This window comes from Schistocerca cancellata, chromosome 11 (assembly GCF_023864275.1).
Source record: "Schistocerca cancellata isolate TAMUIC-IGC-003103 chromosome 11, iqSchCanc2.1, whole genome shotgun sequence".
Classification (NCBI taxonomy): domain Eukaryota; kingdom Metazoa; phylum Arthropoda; class Insecta; order Orthoptera; family Acrididae; genus Schistocerca; species Schistocerca cancellata.
Genome location: NC_064636.1, coordinates 73,312,457 through 73,340,294, shown reverse-complemented (window position 1 = coordinate 73,340,294; position 27,838 = coordinate 73,312,457). Strand labels below are relative to the sequence as shown.

Here is a 27,838-nt window from a genome sequence, read left to right as displayed (position 1 = left end):
ACTCCGCTGCAGAGTGAAAATCTAATTCTGGAAACATCCCCCAGGCTGTGGCTAAGCCATGTCTCCGCAGTATCCTTTCTTTCAGGAGTGCTAGTCCTGCAAGGTTCCCAGGAGCGCTTCTGTAAAGTTTGGAAGGTAGGAGACGAGGTACTGGCAGAAGTAAAGCTGTGAGTACCGGGCGTGAGTCGTGCTTCGCTAGCTCAGATGGTAGAACACTTGCCCGCGAAAGGCAAAAGTCCCGAGTTCGAGTCTCGGTCGGGCACACAGTTTTAATCTGCCAGGAAGTTTCAAACGGTAGATACTTTTATTCTGAAGACGGTTGGGTTATCCCGACTGAAACCTAGGTAAATTCTAGGTAAACGGTGCAACTGAGTCTGTTGGTTATTAAAATTAAAATTAGTATTGATACAGTTGCTGACAGGGTCGCGAAATGTTGAAGATATTTACTCCAAATTCTGCAGTTCTGATTATTGACGTACCCGCTACTGAGGTGGAAGTGCGCCTCATCTGAGAAAATTATTCTTTTTGTGAAGTTCGTTTGTCGAGACAAGCAAGACCCACTGAGCAAATCGATTACTCTTTCCATGATTTGTAGGCTTCAATTCTTGTGAAAATCGAATCTTCTACGCACGCATTTTCAGATCTTTTCAAAGGATTTCCTGCAGTGCTGAGCTTGTCGGCGAACAGATTTACTGGGACATATGGTCACATTATCACGCATGACATCAATGTTCTCTTGTGTGCGAACAGAACGCGGCCGTCCTGTTTTCTTAACGTTCGAAGCAGAACCCATGGTCTCAAACTTCCGGATCACCTTCCGAACTAATGAATCCGTTGGAACAGCATTACGTCCGTGTGTCACAAGGATACGTTGCTCAGTTGTCATCTGCTGCAACACGAAAATACACTACTGGCCATTAAAATTGCTACACCACGAGGAAGACTTGCTACAGACGCGAAATTTAACCGACAGGAAGAAGATGCTGTGATATGCAAATGATTAGCTTTTCAGAGCATTCACACAAGGTTGGCGACGGTGGCGACACCTACAACGTGCTGACATGAGGAAAGTTTCCAACCGATTTCTCATATACAAACAGCAGTTGACCGGCGCTGCCTGGTGAAATGTTGTTGCGATGCCTCGTGTAAGGAGGAGAAATGCGAACCATCACGTTTCCGACTTTGATAATGGTCGGATTGTAGCCTATCGCGATTGCGGTTTATCGTATCGCGACATTGCTGCTCGCGTTCGTCGAGATCCAATGACTGTTAGCAGAATAAGGAATCGGTGCGTTCAGGAGGGTAATACGGAACGCCGTGCTGGATCCCAACGGCCTCGTATCACTAGCAGTCGAGATGACAGGCATCTTATCCGCATGGCTGTAACGGATCGTGCAGCCACGTCTCGATCCTTCAATCAACAGATGGGGACGTTTGCAAGACAACATCCATCTGCATGGACAGTTCGACGACGTTTACGGCAGCATGGACTATCAGCTCGGAGACCGTGGCTGCGGTTACCCTTGACGCTGCATCACAGACAGGAGCACCTGCGATGGTGTACTCGACGGATAACCTGGGTGCACGAATCGCAAAACATTTTTTCGGATGAATCCAGGTTCTGTTTACAGCATCACGATGGTCGCATCCGTGTCTGGCGACATCGCAGTGAACGCACACTGGAAGCGTGTATTCGTCATCGCCATACTGGCGTATCACCCGGCGTGATGGTATGGGGTGCCATTGGTTACACGTCTCGGTCACCTCTTGTTCGCATTGACGGCACTTTGAACAGTGGACGTTACATTTCAGATGTGTTACCATCCGTGGCTTTACCCTTCATTCGATCCCTGCGAAACCCTACATTTCAGCAGGATAATGCACGACCGCACGTTGCAGGTCCTGTACGGGCCTTTCTGGATACAGAAAATGTTCGACTGCTGCCCTAGCTAGCACATTCTCCAGATCTCTCACCAACAGAAAACGTCTGGTCAATGGTGGCCGAGCAACTGGCTCGTCACAATATGCCAGTCACTATTCCTGATGAACCGTAGTATCGTGTCGAAGCTGCATGGGCAGCTGTACCTGTACACGCCATCCGAGCTCTGTTTGACTCAATGCCCAGGCGTATCAAGGCCGTTATTACGGCCAGAGGTGGTTGTTCTGGATACTGATTTCTCAGGATCTATGCACCCAAATTGCGTGAAAATGTAATCACATGTCAGTTCTAGTATAATATATTTGTCCAATGAATACCCGTTTATCATCTGCATTTCTTCCTGGTGTAGCAGTTTTAATGGCCAGTAGTGTAAAACATCACCTAACAATGCTCATGAAACGAAAGCCATCAGGCTGTAATTGGAAGGATCGCTGATAACAAACATGAAAAAAGGACCGCTGCGATACGTCGTGTAAAAAAAATGACGCAAAATTCAAATTCGTCTTTACTACCCGGTCGCACTTTACCTCTTAATGAGTATATCATAACAGAATTTTAAACTTATTGAATCGGTCAACAACTACGCGATATATTGAAAATCGCCGCGCGGGATTAGCCGAGCGGTCTCAGGCGCTGCAGTCATGGACTGTGCGGCTGGTCCCGGCGGAGGTTCGAGTCCACCCCGGCCATGGTTGTGTGTGTTTGTCCTTAGGATACTTTACCTTAAGTAGTGTGCAAGCTTAGGGACTGATGACCTTAGCAGTTAAATCCCGTAAGATTTCACACATATTGGAACTTTTTTTTATTGAAAATCAATTTTTCTTACCACTGGAGTTCGTTCTAGCAACCTGCAACTGGTTTTGGGTACAGGTTCCAGGATAGTCGCGTAGTAATATGGATTTACCTGAAATGAAAATAGTTCTATTAATTCCCACCTAGTTGATTCCCAACTAGGACAATAGCTGATACTGAAGTGAGTGGCGGGCCTCATTACCAGGAAGTCACGATTCAGGTTTTGTATACTTTACTTCACGCCCGGCTTCCCGGGTTCGATTCCCGGCGGGGTCAGGGATTTTCTCTGCCTCGTGATGGCTGGGTGTTGTGTGCTGTCCTTAGGTTAGTTAGGTTTAAGTAGTTCTAAGTTCTAGGGGACTGATGACCATAGATGTTAAGTCCCATAGTGGTCAGACCCATTTGAACCATTTGTATACTTTACTTGCCCATAACGCGGCTCCCTTGTGTCGTATTTCCATTGTCCCACGATAGAACGTGATATGAATCAACGACAGGTCCATTAATTACTCAGTGCTATTGAGAGACGTACAGTACAATACAATACGATTGAGCGGTAGCGGTGCAATTTCACAGAACTGGCATGCACCTTGTGTATGGGGAAGTACGTTGCAATGCTCTTGCTGCTGAAAGGCTGCAGAGGGAACGATTTCCTAACAGGCATCATCCCTCACGAATAATGTTTATTTCTCTCGATCGATGAATAAAGGAGACTGATTCACTGGAAGGAGAAACGAGGGACATGGCAACATTTGGACAACTTGCACGCCCTATTTTGAAGAGGTGGTGCTGAAACGTGTTGCAGCGGAGCCCACTACAAGTACTCGTATTGGACCAAAAATGGACGCTGCACTTACTAGTGTGTGACAAGTACTGCACGAACAACAATTACACCCATATCACCCACAACGAGTCCGTGCAATGCTCGTGAGTGACTTTGCACAAAGGGACGCATTGCATCAGTGGTTGCTGCAACAACAGATTGATCGGCCAGATTTCCTCCAGATCGCGCTGTTTACTGAGGAGGCCTTATTTGATCGCGACGGTATTTCAAATAACAGGAGTAGCCACGCGAGGAATGAGGAAGATCTCCACAGTGTAGTAGAGTCGCACCATCAAGTACGTTTTGCTGCGAATACCTGGGCCAGCATTGTAGGCGCCGATCTCATTGGGCCACATTTTCTACCTGGCCGTCTGAATGGCCACCTGTAGTTGAGGTTCGTGCAAAGACTTCTACCTGAGTTGTTGGAGAACGAACCCTTGGCTGTTCGCGCATCACCTCACACAATCATCTCAGTGCTGTATTTCCTGGTGGCTCGATTGAAAGGGGAGGCCCTATTCCATGGCCTGGGAGGTCACCCTGACCTGATTCCCCTCGATTATTTCCTATGGCGATATCCAAAGCCAATTGTTATGATACCGCATTGGATACGGAGGTGGAATTAGTTGCCCAATTTGTAGCTGCCTGTGATGTGTTTCGAAGCACACCAACGATATGAACGAGATTTTCACTCTGCAGCGGAGTGTGCGCTGGTATGAAACTTCCTGGCAGATTAAAACTGTGTGCCGGACCGAGACTCGAACTCGGGACCTTTGCCTTTCGCGGGCAAGTGCTCTACCATCTGAGCTACCGAAGCACGACTCACGCCCGGTCCTCACAGCTTTACTTCTGCCAGTACCTCGTCTCCTACCTTCCAAACTTTACAGAAGCTCTCCTGCGAACATTGCAGAACTAGCACTCCTGAAAGAAAGGATATTGCGGAAACATGGCCGGAGACTTGCCCCCGAAAGGCAAAGGTCGCGAGTTCGAGTCTCGGTCGGGCACACAGTTTTAATCTGCCAGGAAGTTTCACACGAACGATGTTTGTCAGGGTGTGTCAGAAACTTGTTCGCCGATGTCATGCTTGCATTGAGGTTGATGGCCGTCAGTTTCAGCAGATACAGGACTAATGCTGCGCTCATTGCGTCACTGATGATATTTGTAGTTAACTGTAACTAATGTAAACAGAACATTACACAGCAGTATGATTTTATTCCTATTATCTCCTTAAGCTGGCTTCTCCGACCCAGGTTCTCTTCCTCAAATTGTTCAGTGCAGCATCCTCTATGTCCTGTTAAATTTTTGCACGCTCTTACGGAAACACCCTGTACGTAAGATTGGGTCAAATAAGTGAGCTACACTGAAGAGCCAAAGAAACTGGTACACCTGCCTAATATCGTGCAAGACCCCTGCCAGCACGCAGAAGTGCCGGAACACCACGACGTGGCACGGACTCGACTAATGTCTGAAGAAGAGCTGGAGGGAGCTGACACCACGAATCCTGCAGATCTGTCCATAAATCCGTAACAGGACGACGGGGTGGAGATTTCTTTTGAACACCACATTGCAAGGCATACCAGATATGCTCAATAATATTCACGCCTGGGGTATTTGGTGGACAGCGAAGGTGTTTAACGAGAGTATTCCTCGAACGACTTCGTAGCAATTCTGCACGTGAGGGGTGTCGCATTGTCCTGCTGGAATTACCCAAGTCCGTGGGAATGCACAGTGGACACGAATGGGTGCAGGTGATCAGACAGAATGTGAACATACGTGTCACCTGTCAGAATCGTATCTAGACTGCACACGCCCCACACCATTACACCAGCTTAAACAGTCCGCTGCTGATGTTCAGGGTCCACCGATTCATGAGGTTGTCTCCATATCCATTCACCTCCATCAGCTCGATACAATTTAAACGAGACTCGTCCGACCAGGCAACACGTTTCCAGTCCTCGACACTATTGACAGGACCACGTAAGGCGTAAAGCTTTGTCTTAAGCAGTCATCAAGGGTACACGAGTGGCTTTCGGCCTCGAAAGCCCATACCGATGATGTTTCATTGAACGGTTCGCACGCTGACACTTCTTGATGGCCCAGCATTGAAATCTGCAGCAATTTACGGAAGTACTTCTGTCACGTTGAACGTTTTTCTTCTGTCATCGTTGGTCCCATTCGTGCACGATATTTTTCCGGCCGCAGCGATGGCGGAGATTTGATGTTTTACCGGATTCCTGATATTCACAGCACACTTGTGAAATGGTCACACGTTAAAATCCCCACTTCGTTGCAAGGAGGTCCTTTGTCCCATCGGTCGTGCGCAGACTGTAACACCACGTTCCAACCCACTTAAATTGTAATAACCTGCCATCGTAGCAGCAGTAACCGATCTAACAATTGCGTCATACACTTGTTGCCTTATACAGGGTGGTCCATTGATGTTGACCGCGCCAAATATCTCACGAAATAAGCGTCAAACGAAAAAACTACAAAGAACGAAACTCGTCTAGCTTGAAGGGGCAAACCAGATGGCGCTATTGTTGGCCCACTAGATGGCGCTGCCATAGGTCAAACAGATATCAAATGCGTTTTTTTTTAAAATAGGAACCTCCATTTTTTATTACATATTCGTGTAGTACGTAAAGAAATATGGATATTTTAGTTGGACCACTTTTTTCGGTTTGTGATAGATGGCGCTGTAATAGACACAAACATATGGCTCACAATTTTAAACGAACAGTTGGTAACAGGTAAATTTTTTAAATTAAAATACAGAACGTAGGTACCTTTGAACATTTTATTTCAGTTGTTCCAATGTGATACATGTACCTTTGTGAACTTATCAGTTCTGAGAACATATGCTGTTACCGCGTGATTACCTGTAAATACCACATTAATGCAATAAATGTTCAAAATGATGTCCGTCAACCTGAATGCATTTGGCAATACGTGTAACGACATTCCTCTCAACAGCGAGTAGCTCGCCTTCCGTAATGTTCGCACATGCATTGACAATGCGCTGACGCATGTTGTCAGGCGTTGTCGGTGGATCACGATAGCAAATATCCTTCAACTTTCCCCACAGAAAGAAATCCGGGGACGTCAGATCCGGTGAACGTGCGGGCCATGGTATGGTGTTTCGACGACCAATCCACCTGTCATGAAAAATGCTATTCAGTACCGCTTCAACCGCACGCGAGCTATGTGCCAGACGTCCATCATGTTACAAGCACATCGCCATTCTGTCATGCAGTGAAACATCTTGTAGTAACATCGGTAGAACAATACGTAGGAAATCAGCATACATTGCACCATTTAGATTGCCATCGATAAAATGGGGGCCAATTATCCTTCCTCCCATAATGCCGCACCACACATTAACCTGCCAAGGTCGCTGATGTTCCACTTGTCGCAGCCATCGTGGATTTTCCGTTGCACAATAGTGCATATTATGCCGGTTTACGTTACCGCTGTGGGTGAATGACGCTTCGTCGCAATATAGAACGCGTGCAAAAAATCTGTCATCGTCCCGTAATTTCCCTTGTGCCCAGTGGCAGAACTGTACACGACGTTCAAAGTCGTCGCCGCGCAATTCCTGGTGCATAGAAATATGGTACGGGTGCAATCGATGTCGATGTAGCATTCTCAACACCGACGTTTTTGAGATTCCCGATTCTCGCGGAATTTGTCTGCTACTGATGTGCGGATTAGCCGCGACTAAAACACCTACTTGGGCATCATCATTTGTTGCAGGTCGTGGTTGACGTTTCTCATGTGGCTGAACACTTCCTGTTTCCTTAAATAACGTAACTATCCGGCGAACGGTCCGGACACTTGGATGATGTCGTCCAGGATACCGAGCAGCATACATAGCACACGCCCGTTTGCCATTTTGATCACAATAGCCATACATCAACACGATATCGACCTTTTCCGCAATTGGTGAACGGTGCATTTTAACACGGGTAATGTATCAGAAGCAAATACCGTCTGCACTGGCGGAATGTTACGTGACACCACGTACTTATACGTTTGTGTCTGTTACAGCGCCATCTACCACAAAGCGAAAAGTGGTCCAACTAAAACATTCATATTTCTTTACGTGCTACACGAATGTGTAATAAAAAATGGGGGTTCCTTTTTTAAAAAAACGCAGTTGATATCCGTTGGACCTATGGCAGCGCCATCTAGCGGGCCAACCATAGCGCCATCTGATTTCCCCCTTCAAGCTAGACGAGTTTCGTTCTTTGTAGTTTTTTCGTTTGACGCTTATTTCGTGCGATATTTGGCCCGGTCAGTATCAATGGACGACCCCTGTATAGGCGGTGCCGACCTCTGCGGTGTTTACATATGTCTGTATTTGAATACACGTGGCTATACCAGTTTCTTTGGCGCTTCAGTATACAGGGTGTTACAAAAAGGTACGGCCAAACTTTGAGGAAACATTTCTCACACACAAATAAAGAAAAGATGTTATGTGGACATGTATACGGAAACGATTAATTTCCATGTTAGAGCCCATTTTAGTGTCTTCCACCTACGCTCAAAGGAGCACGTTATCATGATTTCATCCGGGATACTCTACCTGTGCTGCTAGAAGATGTGCCTTTACAAGTACGACACAACATGTGGTTCGTGCACGATGGAGCTCCTGCACATTTCAGTCGAAGTGTTCGTACGCTTCTCAACAACAGATTCGGTGACCGACGGATTGGTAGAGGCGGACCAATTCCGTGGCCTCCGCGCTCTCCTGACCTCAACCCTCTTGACTTTCATTTATGGGGGCATTTGAAAGCTCTTGTCTACGCAATCCCGGTACCAAATGTAGAGACTCTTCGTGCTCGTATTGTGGACGGCTGTGATACAATATGCCATTCTCCAGAGCTGCATCAGCGCATCAGGGATTCCATGCGACGGAGGGTGGATGCATGTATCCTCGCTAACGGAAGACATTTTGAACATTTCCTGTAGGAAAGTGTCTGAAGTCACGCTGGTACGTTCTGTTGCTGTGTGTTTCCATTCCATGATTCATGTGATTTGAAGAGAAGTAATAAAATGAGTTCTAACATGGAAAGTAAGCGTTTCCGCACACATGTCCACATAACACATTTTCTTTTTTTGTGTGTGAGGAATGTTTCCTGAAAGCTCGGCCATACCTTCTTGTAACACCCTGTACAGGGTGGTGCAAAAGTCCGGAAACACCCTGATAAAATCCAAATGGAGAACCAAAAAAGGTAACAGAGTCCCTACACACGAGGAACGGGAAGGGGAAACTTTATAGGCTATGCCACCAACATGGCGGCCATCTTGAAAGCCGCCATCTTGGACTCAACTCCAAAATTTCAGATGGGAATGTGGTTATGTGACGTATCAAGCAGATAGAGAATTTCACCAGAAAAACAACGTCGTTGTTATTTTAAACATAGCTTTATTCATTCTCGGGCTATAGCCAGTAACATGTGGCAGTGGTGGGACGCTCGGCAGCATGTGTGTTATATGCCAAAGAGACATTACGCCGATGTTACACAGTTCCGAGAGACCACCAACAGTCATAGGAATGGCTCAATATGTTGTCCATTGTATCGGATTGTTAATGCTATCCTCCGAACCCAGTGCTGATGAACTTTGACCAACACATCTGGCTGCATTTGACCACACGCATCAACAATGCGCTGCTTTAGATGATGCAAATTCCGTATTTTCACAGAATAAACCAGTGTTTTGAGATGTCCTCAAATATAAAAATCCAAAGGAGTCAAATCTGCTTGTTCACTTCACCACTGATAAAGAAATTAGCTTCATCACTGAACAATAGAGGAAACGTGGGTTTATCTGCAGCTGCTGTGTCACCCATTCTGCGAACTGTACCCGACGGTCTGGGTCATCCTCGTTCAGGTGTTGGAGCAGCTGAGTTTTGTACGGGTGCCATTTGTGCTGCGATAAAATTCGCAGTATGAAGGTGTAGTTAACCCCACATTCTTGCGACAGGCAAAGAGTACTCCGTTGCGGACTCTTGCTAAATGATGCCAACACACTCACTGTTGTTGCTTCATCGATGGTGGATTTTGGTCTTCCAGCCTTAGATTTATCTGCGACAGAACCTGTTGCTCGGAATTTAGCCAAAAGCTTGGCAACTGCGCTGTGAGTGAATGGCTGTCTGGTTGGGTGACGACTGTTGAAATCCTCAGCAATGACCCGTGTGCCTGTTTCTCCTGATATCAAGATGATTTCAATGCGTTCTTCATGTGTTAAGGACATTTTGTAGCCTGTAAATAAGGAAACAATGATGAAAATGTTAGCATGAGTAAATGATACCTAACAATTAAACCCATGTAACATATAAGGCATAGGATAGTCATTTTTCACCGTTCCAGACTCCATTTCTCAGTACGTAATACTCACGCTGTCGAGCGTCCCACTGCTGCCGCAAGTAATTGGCTATAATCCGAGAATGAATAAAGTTATGTTTAAAATAATAACGGCATTGTTTTTCTGGTGAAATTCTCTATCTGTTTGATATGTCACATGACCACATTCCCATTTGAAATTTTGGAGTTGAATCCAAGATGGCGGCTTTCAAGATGGCCGCCATGTTGATGCCGTAGCCTATAAAGTTTCCCCCTTCCCGTTCCTCGTGTGTAGGGACTCTTGTTTCCTTGTTTGCTACTCCATTTGGATTTTATCAGGGTGTTTCCGGACTTTTGGACCACCCTGTATAATTAGCCAGTTGTGTTCTATAGGTGAGTGAGTGCCGACCAGAGGGTGCCGCTGCTGAGCTGTGTTGTGTTGCTGTTTTGCAGATGCGAGGCGGAGACGGCGTACGCCAAGGCGCTGGGGAAGCTGTCCGGCAAGCTGGCCAGGGCGTCCAGGGACGCGGTGGGGACCGTGGGCACGGCGTGGCAGGCCGCCGGGCTGCAGATGCAGCAGCAGGCGGAGGCGCACAGGTCAGTCGCTCCTGAAGATGAACTCTCTTAACCACTCCGAAACATCTACACGCTCAAAACAGCGCTACGACGGAAAGCGAGACTGACATCGCGCGGAACGAGGCGAGAAGAGCTGTTTGGCGGTATGGCGAGTGCTAGACGGTACTCGTCAAGTGCAGTAAATAAGCCCACTTACGGGTTTTTGGCCCACTTCCTGCTGTGCTTTCAAATAACGAAAGAAATTGGAACACTGTATACGAGGTCTGTTCAGAAAATCCGGGAAATATGTCGACAATTTTTTTCTACGCTCGCCTTCTACTTATTTTGCATGCTCTCCGAAATACTGGGTAATCAAAAAGTCAGTATAAATTTGAAAACTGAATAAATAACGGAGTAATGTAGATAGAGAGGTACACATTGAAACACATACTTGGAATGCCATGGGGTTTTATTAGAACAAAAAAAAATACAAAAGTTCAAAAATAGTTCGACAGACGGCGCTTCATCTGATCAGAATAGCAATAATTAGCATAACAAAGTAAGACAAAGCAAAGATGATGATCTTTACAGGAAATGCTCAATATGTCCACCATCATTCCCCCACAATAGCTGTAGTCGAGGAATAATGTTGTGAACAGCACTGTAAAGCATGTCCGGAGTTATGGTGAGGCATTGGCGTCGCATGTCGTCTTTCAGCATCCCTAGAGAATGTCGGTCGATCACGATACACTTGCGACTTCACGGAACCCCAATGCCAAGTTGATGCCTCAGAACATGTCCTACCAATCGATCACTTCTTCTAGTCAAGTTGTGCCACAAACTTCTCTTCTCCCCAATTCTGTTCAGTACCCCCCCCCCCCCCCCCATTCGTTATGTGATATACCCATCTAGTCTTCAGCATTCTTGTGTAGCACCACATTTCGAAAGCTTCTATTCTCTTCTTGTCCAAATTATTTATCGTCCATGTTTCACTTCCATACATGGCTACACTCCATACAAATACTTTCAGAAATGATTTCCTGATACTTAAATCTATACCTGATGTTAACAAATTTCTCTTCTTCAGAAACGCTTTCCTTTCCATTGCCAGTCTACATTTTATGTCCTCTCTACTTCGACCACCATCAGTTATTTTGCTCCCCAAATAGCAAAACTCCTTTACTACCTTAAGTGTCTCATTTCAAAATCTAATTCCCTCAGCACCACCCGACTTAATTCGACTACATTCCATTATCCTCGTATTGCTTTTGTTGATGTACATCTTATATCCTCCTTTCAAGACACTGTCCTTTCCGTTCAACTCCTGTTCCAAGTCCTTTGCTGTCTCTGACAGAATTACAATGTCGTCGGCGAACCTAAAAGTTTTTATTTCTTCTCCGCGGATTTTAATTCCTACGGTTTTTTCTTTTGTTTCCTTTACTGCTTGCTCCATATACAGGCTGAACAACATCGGGGAGAGGCTACAACCCTGTCTCACTCCCTTCCCAACCACTGCTTCCCTTTCATGTCCCTCGATAACATCCATCTGGTTTCTGTACAAATTGTAAATAGCCTTTCGATCCCTGTATTTTAGCCCTCTCACCTTCAGAATTTGAAAGAGAGTATTCCTGTCAACATTGTCAAAAGCTAAGTCTACAAATGGTAGAAACGTAGCTTTACCTTTCCTTAATCTAGCTTCTAAGATAAGTCGTAGGGTCTAGCCGGCCGCGGTGGTATAGCGGTTCAGGCGCTCAGTCCGGAACCGTGCGACTGCTACGGTCGCAGGTTCGAATCCTGCCTCGGGCATGGATGTGTGTGATGTCCTTAGGTTAGTTAGGTTTAAGTAGTTCTAAGTTCTAGGGGACTGATGACCTCAGATGTTATGTCCCATAGTGCTCAGAGCCATTCGTAAGGTCTGTACTGCCTCACGTGTTCCAACATTTCTACGGAATCCAGACTGATCTTCCCCGAGGTCGGCTCCTACCAGGTTTTCCATTCGATTGTAAAGAATTCGCGTTAGTATTTTGCAGTCGTGACTTATTAAACTGGTAGTTCGGTAATTTTCACATCTGTCAACACCTGCTTTCTTTTGGATTGGAATTATTATATTCTTCTTGAAGTCTGAGGTTATTTCGCCTGTGTCCTACATCTTGCTCACCAGATGGTGGACTTTTGTCAGGACTGGCTCTCCCAAGGCTGTCAGTAGTTCTAATGGAATGTTGTCTACTCCTGGGGCCTTGTTTCGACTCAGGTCTTTCAGTGCTCTGTTAAACTCTTCACGCAGTATCGTATCTCCCATTTCATCGTCATATACGTCCTATACCATTTCCATAATATTGTCCTCAAGTACCTCGCCCATCTAGAGACCCTCTATATACTCCTTGCACCTTTCTGCTTTCCCTTTGCTTAGAAGCGGTTTTCCATCTAAGCTCTTGATATTCATACAAGTGGTTCTCTTTTCTTGGAAAGGTCTCTTTAATTTTCCTGTAGGCAGTATCTGTCTTACCCCTAATTAGATACATCTCTACAGCCTTACATTTGTCCTCTAGCCATTCCTACTTACCCATTTTGCACTTCCTGTCGATCTCATTTTCGAGACGTTTATATTCCTTCTGTATATCCATTGAAATTAAATGAAATGATCGCATGGCATTCCTGGCCGGGATATCCCAATCGGGTTCGGCCGCCAAGTATTATTTCATTCGGCGCCACATTGGGCGACTTGCGGCCGGTGATGTGGATGAAATGATGGTGATGGCAACACAACACCCAGTCCCCGAGCGGAGAAAATTTCCAACCCGGTCGGGAATCGATCCCGGGCCCAGTGCATGGGAAGCAGCCACGTTATCACGCAGCTGAGGAGTCGGACTCGTACATCCAGTAGGCCTTCGATACGGTGCCTCTTGAAACACCAGACACTGCCGTTCCTCGGTTACGAACCACCCACCATAGGAGCACCAACAATTTTTCCCACTTTCGACCGAGCGATGTGGCGCAGTGGTTAGCACACTGGACTCGCATTCGGGAGGACGACGGTTCAAAGCCGCGTCCAGCCATCCAGATTTAGCCATCTGCGATTTCCCTAAATCGCTTCACGAAAATGCCGGGATGATTTTTTTGAAACGGCACGGCCGACTTTCTTCCCCACCCTTGACGCAATCCGATGGTACCTATGACCTCGCTGTTTGGTCCTCTCACCCAAATCAACCAACCAACCCACTTCCGGAGTCGCAACTGCACAGAACGGGCACTTACGACGTACTGAGGACATGGGATACGTGCCATTCGTGGTTAAGTAGAACTGCAGAGCCTTGGCTAGCCTCTGCATTTATGTTCAAGAAAGCATTTCTCGCGGCTTTCCGTAATTTTGTCCAACCCCTATGAGTAACGACAGTGAATTGCCGTGTATGGAATCTCGACTAGAAGACGTGACAGATTGGCAGAAAGGCAGGTGTTCGGACATGTCCACGACTACACTGTGTGTGGAGTTGCCCGATTTGTTGGTGTTGTAGGGGAGCAGCCTACTCACGCCGTATAAAATTCACATCAGCCTTTCCATTGTGTGCCAGCCAGTCCGCTGTAATTAGCTCTGACGTCATAAATGTTGCGCAATACTTTAAAAATCAAGTAAATAACCTGAAACGTTTCTAGCATGTCAGGAGTAATACTAAAATCAATATGTGTTGAATATCAGTTCAATAACTTTAACCATTTTCGAAATTTGGACGTTTTTCTGTAAAAATCATTGGCGCAACAGAAAAGAGCTAGAAACTTAAAAATTTATATTTGGATTCCTTCTGCATAATAATTTAATCTCACAAATTAAAATTTTAGTTGAAATTCATGATTTTCTGGTTTTTGTCTTAGAAATTAAGGAAGCAAGATAGATTAAGTAGGCAAATAAATAAGGCTAGGATGTTTAAATTTAAGTAGAAGGGACATCCGCTATAATCATGAAGATGTGAGAAGTTTCAATTGAATAACTATAAAACTATAGCGATATCGTATCTCCAAAAGGCAAGTTCAAAAAAATGGCTCTGAGCACTATGGGACTTAACATCTATGGTCATCAGTCCCCTAGAACTTAGAACTACTTAAACCTAACTAACCTAAGGACAGCACACAACACCCAGCCATCACGAGGCAGAGAAAATCCTTGACCCCGCCGGGAATCGAACCCGGGAACCCGGGCGTGGGAAGCGAGAACGCTACCGCACGACCACGAGATGCGGGCGAAGGCAAGTTCAGAGCTCGTCTACTGCGTGTAGTGTAATTAAATTAATTCTCTCGCCCAAAATATTTGACTTAGCCACATCAGACTTTTATTATGATTACTTACCTGTGTGCTGAATGCACATTTAAATTAAGAGCTTCATCGGCCATCAGCAAAGGAAGTAATGATTTATTCGATAACTTGAAGTGGTGCATTACTAGCCCAGGGGCTGGTCGGGAGAGCAATTTTTATCAGGCGTTCCCTTAGCCGTCCGCACCGCGGCTTTATATGTAAGAACGCGGCGCGAGAAAAAAAAGGCCCCAGTTCTCTCCAGACGCTGAATAGCACACCACCTGTGCCGGGAGTCGCGTCGCGTCGGTATCATTGCTATAAGCAGCCTCGGATGCCGTATTAAGTTACTCGGGATACGCGTAACAATGAAATCGTTTTCGAGTGAAGTGTTAATTGTGGGATGACTTATTTTTAAGTTTCTAGCTCTTTTCTGTTGCGCCAATGATTTTTACAGAGAAACGTCCAAATTTCGAAAATGGTTAAAGTTATTGAACTGATATTCAACACATATTGATTTTAGTATTACTCCTGACATGCTAGAAACGTTTCAGGTTATTTACTTGATTTTTAAAGTATTGCGCAACATTTATGACGTCAGAGCTAATTACAGCGGACTGGCTGGCACACAATGGAAAGACTGATGTGAATTTTATACGGCTGCTTCCCTACAGTGTGTCAGTGTGACTGCTTGGAATGGTGTTCCACTGGCAGCCGTGGTGTAACACGGCGTAACAACAGTGGCCCAGAAACAATGGTACCCAACCTGGGGCTAATTACCCCTTGAGAGGTAAAATGAAATTTTCTAAGGGTTTACAAGAAAAGGGTTCAGTAGTGTTTGTGCCTCGAAACTGAAGTTTTTCAGACCATTATTATTGTCATTACTATTTCGTAAACTGTAAATCTGATTACATAAGTTACCAATAATTACATTTTTATTTCAAATACTAGCATTAGCGCGTGAGACAGTGTGGTTGAGGTTACAGCTTGTGAAAGGAACGTATGAACAACACCTTCCTTATTCCTCATGTAGTATGCCTAGTGCACATATACTTTGTATCATGCGTCTGTGACAGTAAAATTGATACATATATGCTGAAATCTCTTACGAAAACGCCTTCTCCGCGTTGTATGTAGTTCTCACAACGGAGTCAGTAACTGCTTCATTGTTCACTTCGCTACACTAGACGTTCTAATTGAGATCACAACGCAGCAGTAATTACGAAATGGCTACTACATTGTTGTGCGGCAGTGGTCAGACGCGTAGTATTGGCAGCCTAAAGTCTTTCAATTTCTACAACTTCTGGGGTAAAGTGTCCAGGAATCCAGTGGCACACCAGCAGTGGGAGTTGCAGGGTGTGAGTGAAGCAAATGTCACCAGGAAGAGAAGCAATTCAGAGGGAAGCACACGAACATTTACTTAACTGCAATGGAGTCCATGTGTTGTGGTACAATCTCATCGGCAATAGTCCTCTTGGAGACAATATCGGTAATCCTGCTGTGGTCACTAATTTGGTTGCTACGTACTGTCGTAGCCTGCGACGTGAACTTACCCCGCTCGACAATATACTGACAGGCGCCAACTGGGATGAGTGAGTCAGTGAGTCCCTCCGGTCAGCACCGGCGGCGCCATAAATACACTCCTGGAAATTGAAATAAGAACACCGTGAATTTATTGTCCCAGGAAGGGGAAACTTTATTGACACATTCCTGGGGTCAGATACATCACATGATCACACTGACAGAACCACAGGCACATAGACACAGGCAACAGAGCATGCACAATGTCGGCACTAGTACAGTGTATATCGACCTTTCGCAGCAATGCAGGCTGCTATTCTCCCATGGAGACGATCGTAGAGATGCTGGATGTAGTCCTGTGGAACGGCTTGCCATGCCATTTCCACCTGGCGCCTCAGTTGGACCAGCGTTCGTGCTGGACGTGCAGACCGCGTGAGACGACGCTTCATCCAGTCCCAAACATGCTCAATGGGGGACAGATCCGGAGATCTTGCTGGCCAGGGTAGTTGACTTACACCTTCTAGAGCACGTTGGGTGGCACGGGATACATGCGGACGTGCATTGTCCTGTTGGAACAGCAAGTTCCCTTGCCGGTCTAGGAATGGTAGAACGATGGGTTCGATGACGGTTTGGATGTACCGTGCACTATTCAGTGTCCCCTCGACGATCACCAGTGGTGTACGGCCAGTGTAGGAGATCGCTCCCCACACCGTGATGCCGGGTGTTGGCCCTGTGTGCCTCGGTCGTATGCAGTCCTGATTGTGGCGCTCACCTGCACGGCGCCAAACACGCATACGACCATCATTGGCACCGAGGCAGAAGCGACTCTCATCGCTGAAGACGACACGTCTCCATTCGTCCCTCCATTCACGCCTGTCGCGACACCACTGGAGGCGGGCTGCACGATGTTGGGGCGTGAGCAGAAGACGGCCTAACGGTGTGCGGGACCGTAGCCCAGCGTCATGGAGACGGTTGCGAATGGTCCTCGCCGATACCCCAGGAGCAACAGTGTCCCTAATTTGCTGGGAAGTGGCGGTGCGGTCCCCTACGGCACTGCGTAGGATCCTACGGTCTCGGCGTGCATCCGTGCGTCGCTGCGGTCCGGTCCCAGGTCGACGGGCACGTGCACCTTCCGCCGACCACTGGCGACAACATCGATGTACTGTGGAGACCTCACGCCCCACGTGTTGAGCAATTCGGCGGTACGTCCACCCGGCCTCCCGCATGCCCACTATACGCCCTCGCTCAAAGTCCGTCAACTGCACATACGGTTCACGTCCACGCTGTCGCGGCATGCTACCAGTGTTAAAGACTGCGATGGAGCTCCGTATGCCACGGCAAACTGGCTGATACTGACGGCGGCGGTGCACAAATGCTGCGCAGCTAGCGCCATTCGACGGCCAACACCGCGGTTCCTGGTGTGTCCGCTGTGCCGTGCGTGTGATCATTGCTTGTACAGCCGTCTCGCAGTGTCCGGAGCAAGTATGGTGGGTCTGACACACCGGTGTCAATGTGTTCTTTTTTCCATTTCCAGGAGTGTATGATGTGGTTCTTTGATGAGACAGTGCGGTGTGTGTAGCGTTGTTTGATGTTGATGTCGTTGTTGCAGGGCGCTGGCGGCGTCTCTGGGTGAGGAGGTGGTGAAGCCGCTGCGGCAGCTGAGCGAGGCGCAGCACCGCATCCGCAAGTCTGTGGAGGCCGCCGTGGACAAGGCGGGCAGGGGGCTGTCCGACTGGAGGCACGCGCAGGCCAAGAGCAAGAAGGTGAGCGGGCGCTTGGTTGGGCTGGGCTAGGCAGGGGCTGTGTACTGTGTGGGGGGCCGTGGGGCGGGTGGCTGGAGAGCTCAGGCCGGGGCATTGCCCACTGCTAATTAAGTTCCAGGAATTACCTGCCAACTAAATGGTACCTTCCAGAAATGCTGTCCCGAAAATTGCTTTCCAGACGTCACCTTCTGCACGTTACCTTCCAGAAGTTACCTTTTGGAACTTACCTTCCAAAAATTTTCTTCTGGTCTTTACCTTTCGAAAGTAGTTTCCAGAAATTACCTACCTACTAAATGTCACCTTCTAGAAATAACCTTCTGAAAATTGCTTTCCGGACATTTCCAGAAATTACCTTTCAAAAATTACCTTTTGGAACTTACCTTCCAAAAATTTTTTTCCTGAGGTTTACGTTTCGAAAATAGTTTCCAGAAATTACCTACCTACTAAATGTCACTGTTAGCCCGCCCGGTTGGCCGTGCGGTCTTACGCATGGCTTTCCGGGCGGGAAGGAGCGCCAGGTCCCCGGCACGAATCCGCCCGGCGGATTTGTGTTGAGCTCTGGTGAAGCGGCCTGTCTGTGGATGGTTTTTAGGTGGTTTTCCATCTGCCTCGGCGAATGCAGGCTGGTTCCCCTTATTCCGTCTCAGTTACACTATGTCGGTGATTGCTGTGCAAACAAGTTCTCCATGTACGCATACACCACCATTACTTTACCACGCAAACATAGGGGTTACACTCATCTGGTGTGAGACGTTCCCGGGGGTGACGGGGGTGGGGTCCACCGGGGACCGAACCACACAATAACCCTGAAAGAGTGGTTCGGTGTGGGGCGGCGGAGGGGTGAAATGGACTGCGGTAGTCGTCGTGGGGTTGTGGACCACCAAGCTGCTGCTGTGGGGACGGAGCCTCTCCGTCATTTCTAGGTCCCTGCTTAACATACAAACATTACAATACAAATGTCACCGTCTAGAAATTACCTTCTGAAAATTTCTTTCCAGACATCACCTTCTGCACGTTAATTTCCAGAAATTGCCTTTCAGAAATTGCCTTTTGGAACTTACTTTCCAAAAATTTTCTTCTGGCCTTTACCTTGCGAAAATTACCTTCTGCAAATTATTTTCTGAAAATGCTGGGAGTAATCTCTCAAAGTTACCTTAAGGACAATACCTATCGAAAATTACCTTCTGAGTAACACGTTTCAAAATTACGTTCCCAAAATTATCTTCAACATATTACCTTCCGAACGCAAAAAAATAAACAAAAAGAAAACTTTGGGACCAAACACTTCCTTCTCAAGAGGCATAGGTTTGTTTGCTTAACACAGTGTGTGTAGATGGAGACGAAGGTCTCCCAATCAACACAAAAACACTAACACTCATATTCAGTTAATGTAATTCACAGCAGCTCACTTGCACGCTACTATTTCGAAGATAATATGTAAAAAACAATATATGAAAGCTAATACATATAGGAGATAATTTTTGGGAGGTACTTACCAAAATGTAGTTTCCAGAAAGTAATTTCTGGGAAATAATTTCGAGAGCGTAACTTTCGCAAACTAACTTCTGAAAGGTAAATTTCAGAAAGTAATATCAGAATCGTACTCGTAATTTCCAGTAGGTAATTTCCATAATGTAGTTTCCCCCAGAACGTAATACCAAGTAAAAGTAATGCCTTAGCGTAAGTCAGAAATATTCAATCATTATACAAGGACAGACTCTAGTCTGTTTCAACAAAGCCTCATTGGAATCATAATTTGACCTTTAAATAAAAACCTTATCCAACAGTTGTCCCTGTGTGTCACCACCACCGTGTGAACACGCAATATTTTTTACTTATGCTGAGGCTTTGGTTCAAGCACTTGATGGTGGCCTAGTACCAAAATTTCGTTCGTCAACTGACTATTAAAACATTACAATCCGAGGTGACGCAGTGGTTAGCGTACTGGACTCACATTCGGGAGGACGACGGTTCAAAGCCGCGTCCAGCCATCCAAATCTCGGGATGGTTCCTTTGAGAGGGCACGGCCGGCTACCTTCCCTAATCCGATGTGACCATTGCTCGTGTTTGGTTCCCCTCTGGCAAGCGCCAGAAGCTATTAAATGCATTGGTTATCAATCGCGCCTGGATAGCTTAGTCGCTAGAGCACTTCTCCACGTGAGTCATCCTGGAAAGGAATTGGGACCGGGACACAGTTCTAGCGTGCCAGGTGGCCGCTGCCATCAGCGAAAAAAATGTATTAGAGCCGTCGTTATAAGTTTCCGGCACAGTCCTTAAAAATGCCAGCCTTCGTAATCGGTTTACCAAAGCTCCTACTTGATCCTTACTACACTGAAGCGCCAAAGAAACTGGTATAAGCATGCGTGTTCAAATACAGAGGTATGTAAACAGGCAGAATACGGCGCTATGGTCGGCAGCGCCTATATAAGAGAAAAGTGTATGGCGTACTTGTTAGATCGCTTGCCCGCATCTCGTGGTCGTGCGGTAGCGTTCTCGCTTCCCACGCCCGGGTTCCCGGGTTCGATTCCCGCCGGGGTCAGGGATTTTCTCTGCCTCGTGATGGCTGGGTGTTGTGTGATGTCCTTAGGTTAGTTAGGTTTAAGTAGTTCTAAGTTCTAGGGGACTGATGACCACAGCAGTTGAGTCCCATAGTGCTCAGAGCCATTTGAACCATTTTTCATTTGTTAGATCGCTTACTGCTATTACAATGGCAGGTTATCAAGATTTAAGCACTTGGGACACAGCACTTCCGAGGTAGCGATGAAGTGGGGATTTCCCCGTACGACCATTTCACGAGTGTACCGTGAATATCAGGAATCTAGTAAAACGTCAAATCTCCGACATCGCTGCGAGTGGAAAAAGATTCTGTAAGAACAGCACCACCGACGACTGAAGAGAACCGTTGACCTTGACAGAAGTGCAACCCTTCCTCTAATTGCTGCAGATTTCAGTGCTGGGTTATCAACGAGTGTCAGGCAGCGAGCCATTCAAACAAACATCATCGATATGGGCTTCCGGAGCCGAAGGCCCACTCGTGTACCCTCGATGACTGCACGACACAAAGCTTTACACCTCGCCTGGGCCCGTCAACACCGACATTGGACTGTTGATGACTGGAAACATGTTGCCTGGTCGGACGAGTCTCGCTTCAAATTGTATCGAGTGGATGGATGTGTACGGCTATGGAGACAAGATTCGGTGTACCCTGCATGTCAGCAGGGGACTGTTCGAGCTGGTGGAGGCTCTGTAATGGTGTGGGGCGCGTGCAGTTGGAGTGGTATGGGACCCCTGATACGGCTAGATACGACTCTGACAGGTGACACGTACGTAAGCATGCTGTCTGATCAGCTGCATCCATTCATGTCCACTGTGCATTCCGACGGACTTGGGCAACTGCAGCAGGACAATGCGATACCCCATATCTCCCGAATTGCCACAGAGCGGCTCCAGGAAAACTCTTCTGAGTTTAAACACTTCCGCTGGCCACCAAACTCCCCTGACACGAACATTATTGAGCATATTAGGGATGCCTTGCAACGTGCTATTCAGAAGAGGTCTCCACCACCTCGTACTCTTACGGATTTATGGACAGCCCTGCAGCATTCATGGTGTCCATTCCCTCCAGCACTACGGGGTGCATTCAAGTTCTAAGGCCTCCGATTTCTTTTTCTAATTAACTACTCACCCGAAATCGATGAAACTGGCGTTACTTCTCGGCGTAATCGCCCTGCAGACGTACACATTTTTCACAACGCTGACGCCAGGATTCCATGGCAGCGGCGAAGGCTTCTTTAGCAGTCTGTTTTGACCACTGGAAAATCGCTGAGGCAATAGCAGCACGGCTGGTGAATGTGCGGCCACGGAGAGTGTCTTTCATTGTTGGAAAAAGGCAAAAGTCACTAGGAGCTAGGTCAGGTGAGTAGGGAGCACGAGGAATCACTTCAAAGTTGTTATCACGAAGAAACTGTTGCGTAACGTTAGCTCGATGTGCGGGTGCGTTCTCTCGGTGAAACAGCACACGTGCAGCCCTTCCCGGACATTTTTGTTGCAGTGCAGGAAGGAATTTGTTCTTCAAAACATTTTCGTAGGATGCACCTCTTACCGTAGTGCCCTTTGGAACGCAATGGGTAAGGATTACGCCCTCGCTGTCCCAGAACACGGACACCATCATTTTTTCAGCACTGGCGGTTACCCGAATTTTTTTTGGTGCCGGTGAACCTGTGTGCTTCCATTGAGCTGACTGGCGCTTTATTTCTGGATTGAAAAATGGCATCCACGTCTCATCCATTGTCACAACCGACGAAAAGAAAGTCCCATTCGTGCTGCCGTTGCGTCAACTTTGCTCGGCAACGTGCCACACGGGCAGCCGTGTGGTCGTCCGTCAGCATTCGTGGCACCCACCTGGATGACACTTTTCGCACATTTTCAGGTCGTCGTGCAGGATTGTGTGCACAGAAATGCCAGCTCTGGAGGTGATCTGTTCGACAGTCATTCGGCGATCCCCCAAAACAATCCTCTCCACTTTCTCGACCGTGTCGTCAGACCGGCTGGTGCGAGCCCGAGGTCGTTTCGGTTTGTTGTCACACGATGTTCTGCCTTCATTAAACTGTCGCACCCACGAACGCACTTTCGACACATCCGTAACTCCATCACCACATGTCTCCTCCGACTGTCGATGAATTTCAGTTGATTTCACACCACGCAAAATCAGAAAACGAATGATTGCGCGCTGTTCAAGTAAGGAAAATATCGCCATTTTAAGTATTTAAAACAGTTCTCATTCTCGCCGCTGGCGGTAAAATTCCATCTGCCGTACGGTGCTGCCATCTCTGGGACATATTGGCAATGAACGCGGCCTCATTTTAAAACAATGCGCATGTTTCTATCACTTTCCAGTCCGGAGAAAAAAAATCGGACGCCTTAGAACTTGAAGAATGCACCTCGTACTTGAGACATTAGTCGAGTCCATGGCACGCTGAGGCAGTTTTGCATGCTCGCGAGGGCGCTACACGACGTTAGTCAGGTGTACCAGTTTCTTTGGGTCTTCAGTGTATTTTAGCAGACGTGTACCAGAAGTCTGCTGTAGCTTTGTGCTTACTGCAGAACTGGCCACGTTGGGACTGAGGTCTTGTGTTTTTGTGTGTTGGCAGGCGAGCTTCGCGGCTGCCCGTGAGAACGAGAGGCTCCAGGACAGCCACCTGGAGTCTGGACCGACGCAGCACCAGCCGCTGCACGCCCGACTCGGCCACCAGCTGTCCGACAAGGAGACCGCCAAGGTAGGCCCATCACCGTGCTGCTGCTGTTGCCATTGCTGTTGTTATTGTCGTTGTTGTTGTTGTTGTTAATATTGTTTTTATTGCCTTTGTGGTCTCTAAAAATGGATCTGAGCACTATGGGACTTAACTTCTGAGGTCATCAGTCCCCTAAGAACTACTTAAACCTAACTAACCTAGGGACATCACACACATCCATGCCCGACGTAGGATTCGAACCTGCGACCGTAGCGGTCGCGCGGTTCCAGACTGCAGCGCCTAGAACCGCTCGGCGACTCCGGCCGGCTTTACCCATCACACCTCCTCCGTTACCAATCTGACAATTCCTCAATGTCTCTGGATGTGTCCTATCAACCGATCACGTGTTTCAGTCATCATCATCATCATCATCATCTTCCTTTCAAGGATAAGGCCGTTGCCTGTTCGAAACTCACGAACAAACTCAATCCCATCTTTTTGTAGGTCTTCCGAAATCTCTTTCCCATTCGGCTTGAAGTTAAGGATTTTCTGAGGGATTCTGTGACCTTGCATTCTCATGAGGTGTTGTTGCCAGTCTTCACGATATTTCAGATTTTTTTTTCATTCATACTGAAAATCTTTAATTCGGTTCTAATATGTTCGTTTCTAATCATAACTCTTCTTGTGGAGCCGGCAGCTGTGGCCGAGCGGTTCTAGGCGCTTCAGTCTGGAACCGCGCTGCTGCTACGGTCGCAGGTTCGAATCCTGCCTCGGGCATGGATGTGTGTGATGTCCTTAGGTTGGTTAGGTTTAAGTAGTTCTAAGTTCTAGGGGACGGATGACCTCAGATGTTAAGTCCCATAGTGCTCAGAGCCATTTGATGAACCATTCGTCTTTCAGAATATGAAATCCCTAATCCGTGTGATCATTGTGTGCGTACTTGTTTCGCTAATATTGAAGGTATTTAAAGTTCGACTGTGTAACTACTAAAAATGCGCGTTTACGTCACCATATACTTTTCGTTTTATTTATTAAAACACCGTCTGCAATGAAATATGTTTATAATTTTAGCTTGGTTTCTAGATCTAAAAACAGTTCGTTACAAATGATACTTAGGTGTGATTTATAATTGCGGCATTTTATGTATGACTTTCGTTTATTCCTTTATACAGGAAGAGTTATCTGCTTGCACATTTTTGATGAGCTCCTTCGTTTCGTACTGAAGATTTTTTAATGGAGGATATACAGGATGAGTCACCTAACATTACCGCTGGATATATTTCGTAAACCACATCAAATACTGACGAACCGATTCCACAGACCGAACATGAGGAGAGGGGATAGAGTAATTGTTTAATACAAACCATACAAAAATCCACGAAAGTATATTTTTTAACACAAACCTACGTTTTTTTAAATGGAACCACGTTAGTTTTGTTAGCACATCTGAACATATAAACAAATACGTAATCAGTGCCGTTTGTTGCATTGTAAAATGTTAATTACATCCGGAGATATTGTAACCTAATGTTGACGCTTGAAACCTCCGACGTTCAGTTGCGTGTTGTAACAAACACGGGCCACGGTCGGCGAGCAGCATCTGCAGGGACGTGTTTACGATGACGACCGTGTTTACGAGTGTGGCTGTAGTGCACTGTTGTGGTTTGGTCTAGCTGTCGCAGTGTCCGCATGTAGCGCTTGCTGCTATTGTTATTCTGCATTCGTCTCCGCACGCAGACCAACTGTAGTACACCGTGTTACCAGACGTCTGTGATAGTGTAGTGTTGTAGGAACTGTGACGATGGTGTATTCGAACTCTGAAAAGGCGGAGATGATACTCATCTATGGCGAGTGTCGACGAAATGCAGCTGAAGCCTGCAGGGTGTATGCAGAACGGTACCCGGACAGAGAGCATCCAACGTGCCGCACATTGCAAAACATCTACCGCCAACTGTATGCAACAGGTATGGTCGTAGCATGCAAACGGGTCCGTAACAGGCCCGTCACAGGAGAAGCGGGTGCAGTTGGTGTGTTAGCTGCTGTTGCCATGAACCCACGCATGAGTACACGGGACATTGCGAGAGCCGCTGGACTGAGTCAAAGTAGTGTCATGCGCATACTGCCTCGTCACCGCTTTCACCCGTTTCATGTGTCGCTACATCAGCAATTACATGGTGATGACTTAAATCATCGAGTGCATTTCTGTCAATGGGCATTAACAGAGAATGCGTTGCAGTTCTACCTGTTTACCAATGAAGCGGGTTTCACAAACCACGGGGCAGTGAATCTACGGAACATGCATTACTGGTCCGTGGGCAATCCTCGCTGGCTCAGACAGGTAGAGCGACAGCGACCGTGGACTGTAAATGTATGGTGCGGAATCATTGGAGACCACCTCATTGGTCCTCACTTCATTGCAGGGGCCCAAACAGCTGCAACATACATCGCGTTTCTACAGAATGATCTGCCAACGTTGCTCGAAAATGTCCCACTGGAAACGCGTCGGCGTATGTGGTATCAGCATGATGGTGCACCTGCACATTCCGCAATTAACACTAGGCTGACCCTCGACAGGATGTTCTACGGGCGTTTCACAGGACGTGGAGGACGCATAAATTGGCCAGCCCGTTCTCCTGATCTTACACCTCTGGACTTCTTTCTGTAGGGTACGTTAAAGGAGAATGTGTACCGTGATGTGCCTACAACCCCAGAGGATATGAAACAACGTATTGTGGCAGCCTGCGGCGACATTACACCAGATGTACTGCGGCGTGTACGACATTCATTACGCCAGAGATTGAAAATGTGTGCAGCAAATGATGGCCACCACATTGAACATCTATTGGCCTGACATGTCGGGACACACTCCATTCCAATCCGTAATTGAAAACGGAAACCACGTGTGTACGTGTACCTCACCCCTCATGGTAATGTACATGTGCGTCAGTGAAAAAGACCAATAAAAAGGTGTTAGCATGTGGACGTAATGTGCTGTTCCAGTCTCTTCTGTACCTAAGGTCCATCACCGTTCCATTTGGATCCCTACGTAATTCGGTGCTCTCCGATACACACGATCGAACAGCGGAGGAGTGGTACTCAAGCGTCAACTTTAGGTTACAACATCTCCGGATGTAATTAACATTTTACAATGCAATAAACGGCACTGATTACATATTTGTTTATATGTTCAGATGTGCTAGCAAAACTAACGGGGTTCCATTTAAAAAAACATAGGTTTGTGTTAAAAAACATACTTCCGTGCATTTTTTTATGGTTTGTATTAACCAATTACACTAGCCCCTCTCCTCACGTTCGGTCTGTGGAATCGATTCGTCAGTATTTGATGTGGTTTACGAAATATATCCAGCGGTAACGTTAGGTGACTCACCCTGTATACGCCTCGGGACAACCGCGAAAAACCCGGGAATTTTTTCATTCGGGAGAAAACCGGGAGAAACCCGGGAATTTTCTATAATTCGTCATTGTTTTACTTTTCAGCTAAATTTTTGTAGTTTTGACTGGTAAGAAGTGATACTCTAACAAAGAATTTTACCTTAGCCCCCTACTGCAGCATAATATTGCAGCAATAAAACATAAACGAGGGTAAGAACCAAAATGGGTCAAAGTTTTTAGGACGGAAACTGTGCAGTACTATATAACAACAAGGTGCTTCCGATGAGCGTGACGTCATAGTGGTTTACATGAGGTTCGATTCTGCAGTTGCCAGCGGGCTCCTGCGGCTGCGCAGTTGAGTCGCGCATGAGCAGTACCTGCTCCCCCTTATGGCTACGTAAGTACAGCTGTTAGTTCTACCGACAGAAGCAACGAGCAGCTGGATGCTAACCGGAATTTTTTTTTTTTTTTTCTGGCGCGCCCAAGCTGCCAGATTCGCGCATGCGCAGAGCAGTCTGAGTTGTAGTGGGGACGGGGGTAGTCTCCACGTGACCCGTATTTGCGAATAGTGATTTTTCTGTTTACTCTTCGTTTACAGCTTTCGCGTCAAATGAAAACAAACGTATTTCTGTGGCCGGGAGCTAGCAAGTGAATTAAAATACACTCACATAATTACTAAAGGCTAAAATATGTTATTAGTTTCAGTTTTCAGATATTATTTTATTTGCAAGTTTTTGGCAGTCAAGCATTAATTGCATTGCAGGAAAATCAAGTTGGTTTTGTCGATTTGCTAAAGAAATTTGGCTTCCATTAATCCTTTCCGCAGAGGCAGTCCATTTATTTGAAACGAAGTGTTTCATTCGACACTATTAGCTAGTGTTAACTGTTTGCCGAATTTCAGTTGCCTGTTTTTATATTGCGGCACATATGACATTATGCCATAACAAAGAACCATACTTGAGATAACACAATACTGGTACTCAAGAAAATTTGGAGCCCGAAAACTACACTGAAAAGCTTAATATCAGATTGGGGCCTACTTCTTTGTGAATCTGTACATACGAATGTGTACTTTCAGCCGAATTATGCATTTTAGTGTGGTTTACGAAAATCCGATGCTGTTGGAGTGTCCTATGACATCCTGTTTCGTTTACGACGTAATGTAAGATCTCTTAATGCTTTATATGAACGAAGA

The 27,838-nt window shown here is 46.6% G+C and overlaps 1 protein-coding gene across 4 annotated transcripts in view; it reads left to right on the top strand.

Moving 5' to 3' along the window:
* Positions 1-27,838, top strand: part of LOC126108680 (nostrin) — a 675,422-nt gene that overhangs the window by 578,405 nt on the left and 69,179 nt on the right. For all 4 annotated transcript variants that reach the window (XM_049913991.1, XM_049913992.1, XM_049913993.1 and 1 more), the window contains 3 exons: positions 10,352-10,495; positions 17,866-18,019; positions 23,170-23,295. In XM_049913991.1, the coding sequence (XP_049769948.1) occupies positions 10,352-10,495; positions 17,866-18,019; positions 23,170-23,295 (424 nt within the window). The remainder of the gene's footprint in view (positions 1-10,351; positions 10,496-17,865; positions 18,020-23,169; positions 23,296-27,838) is intronic.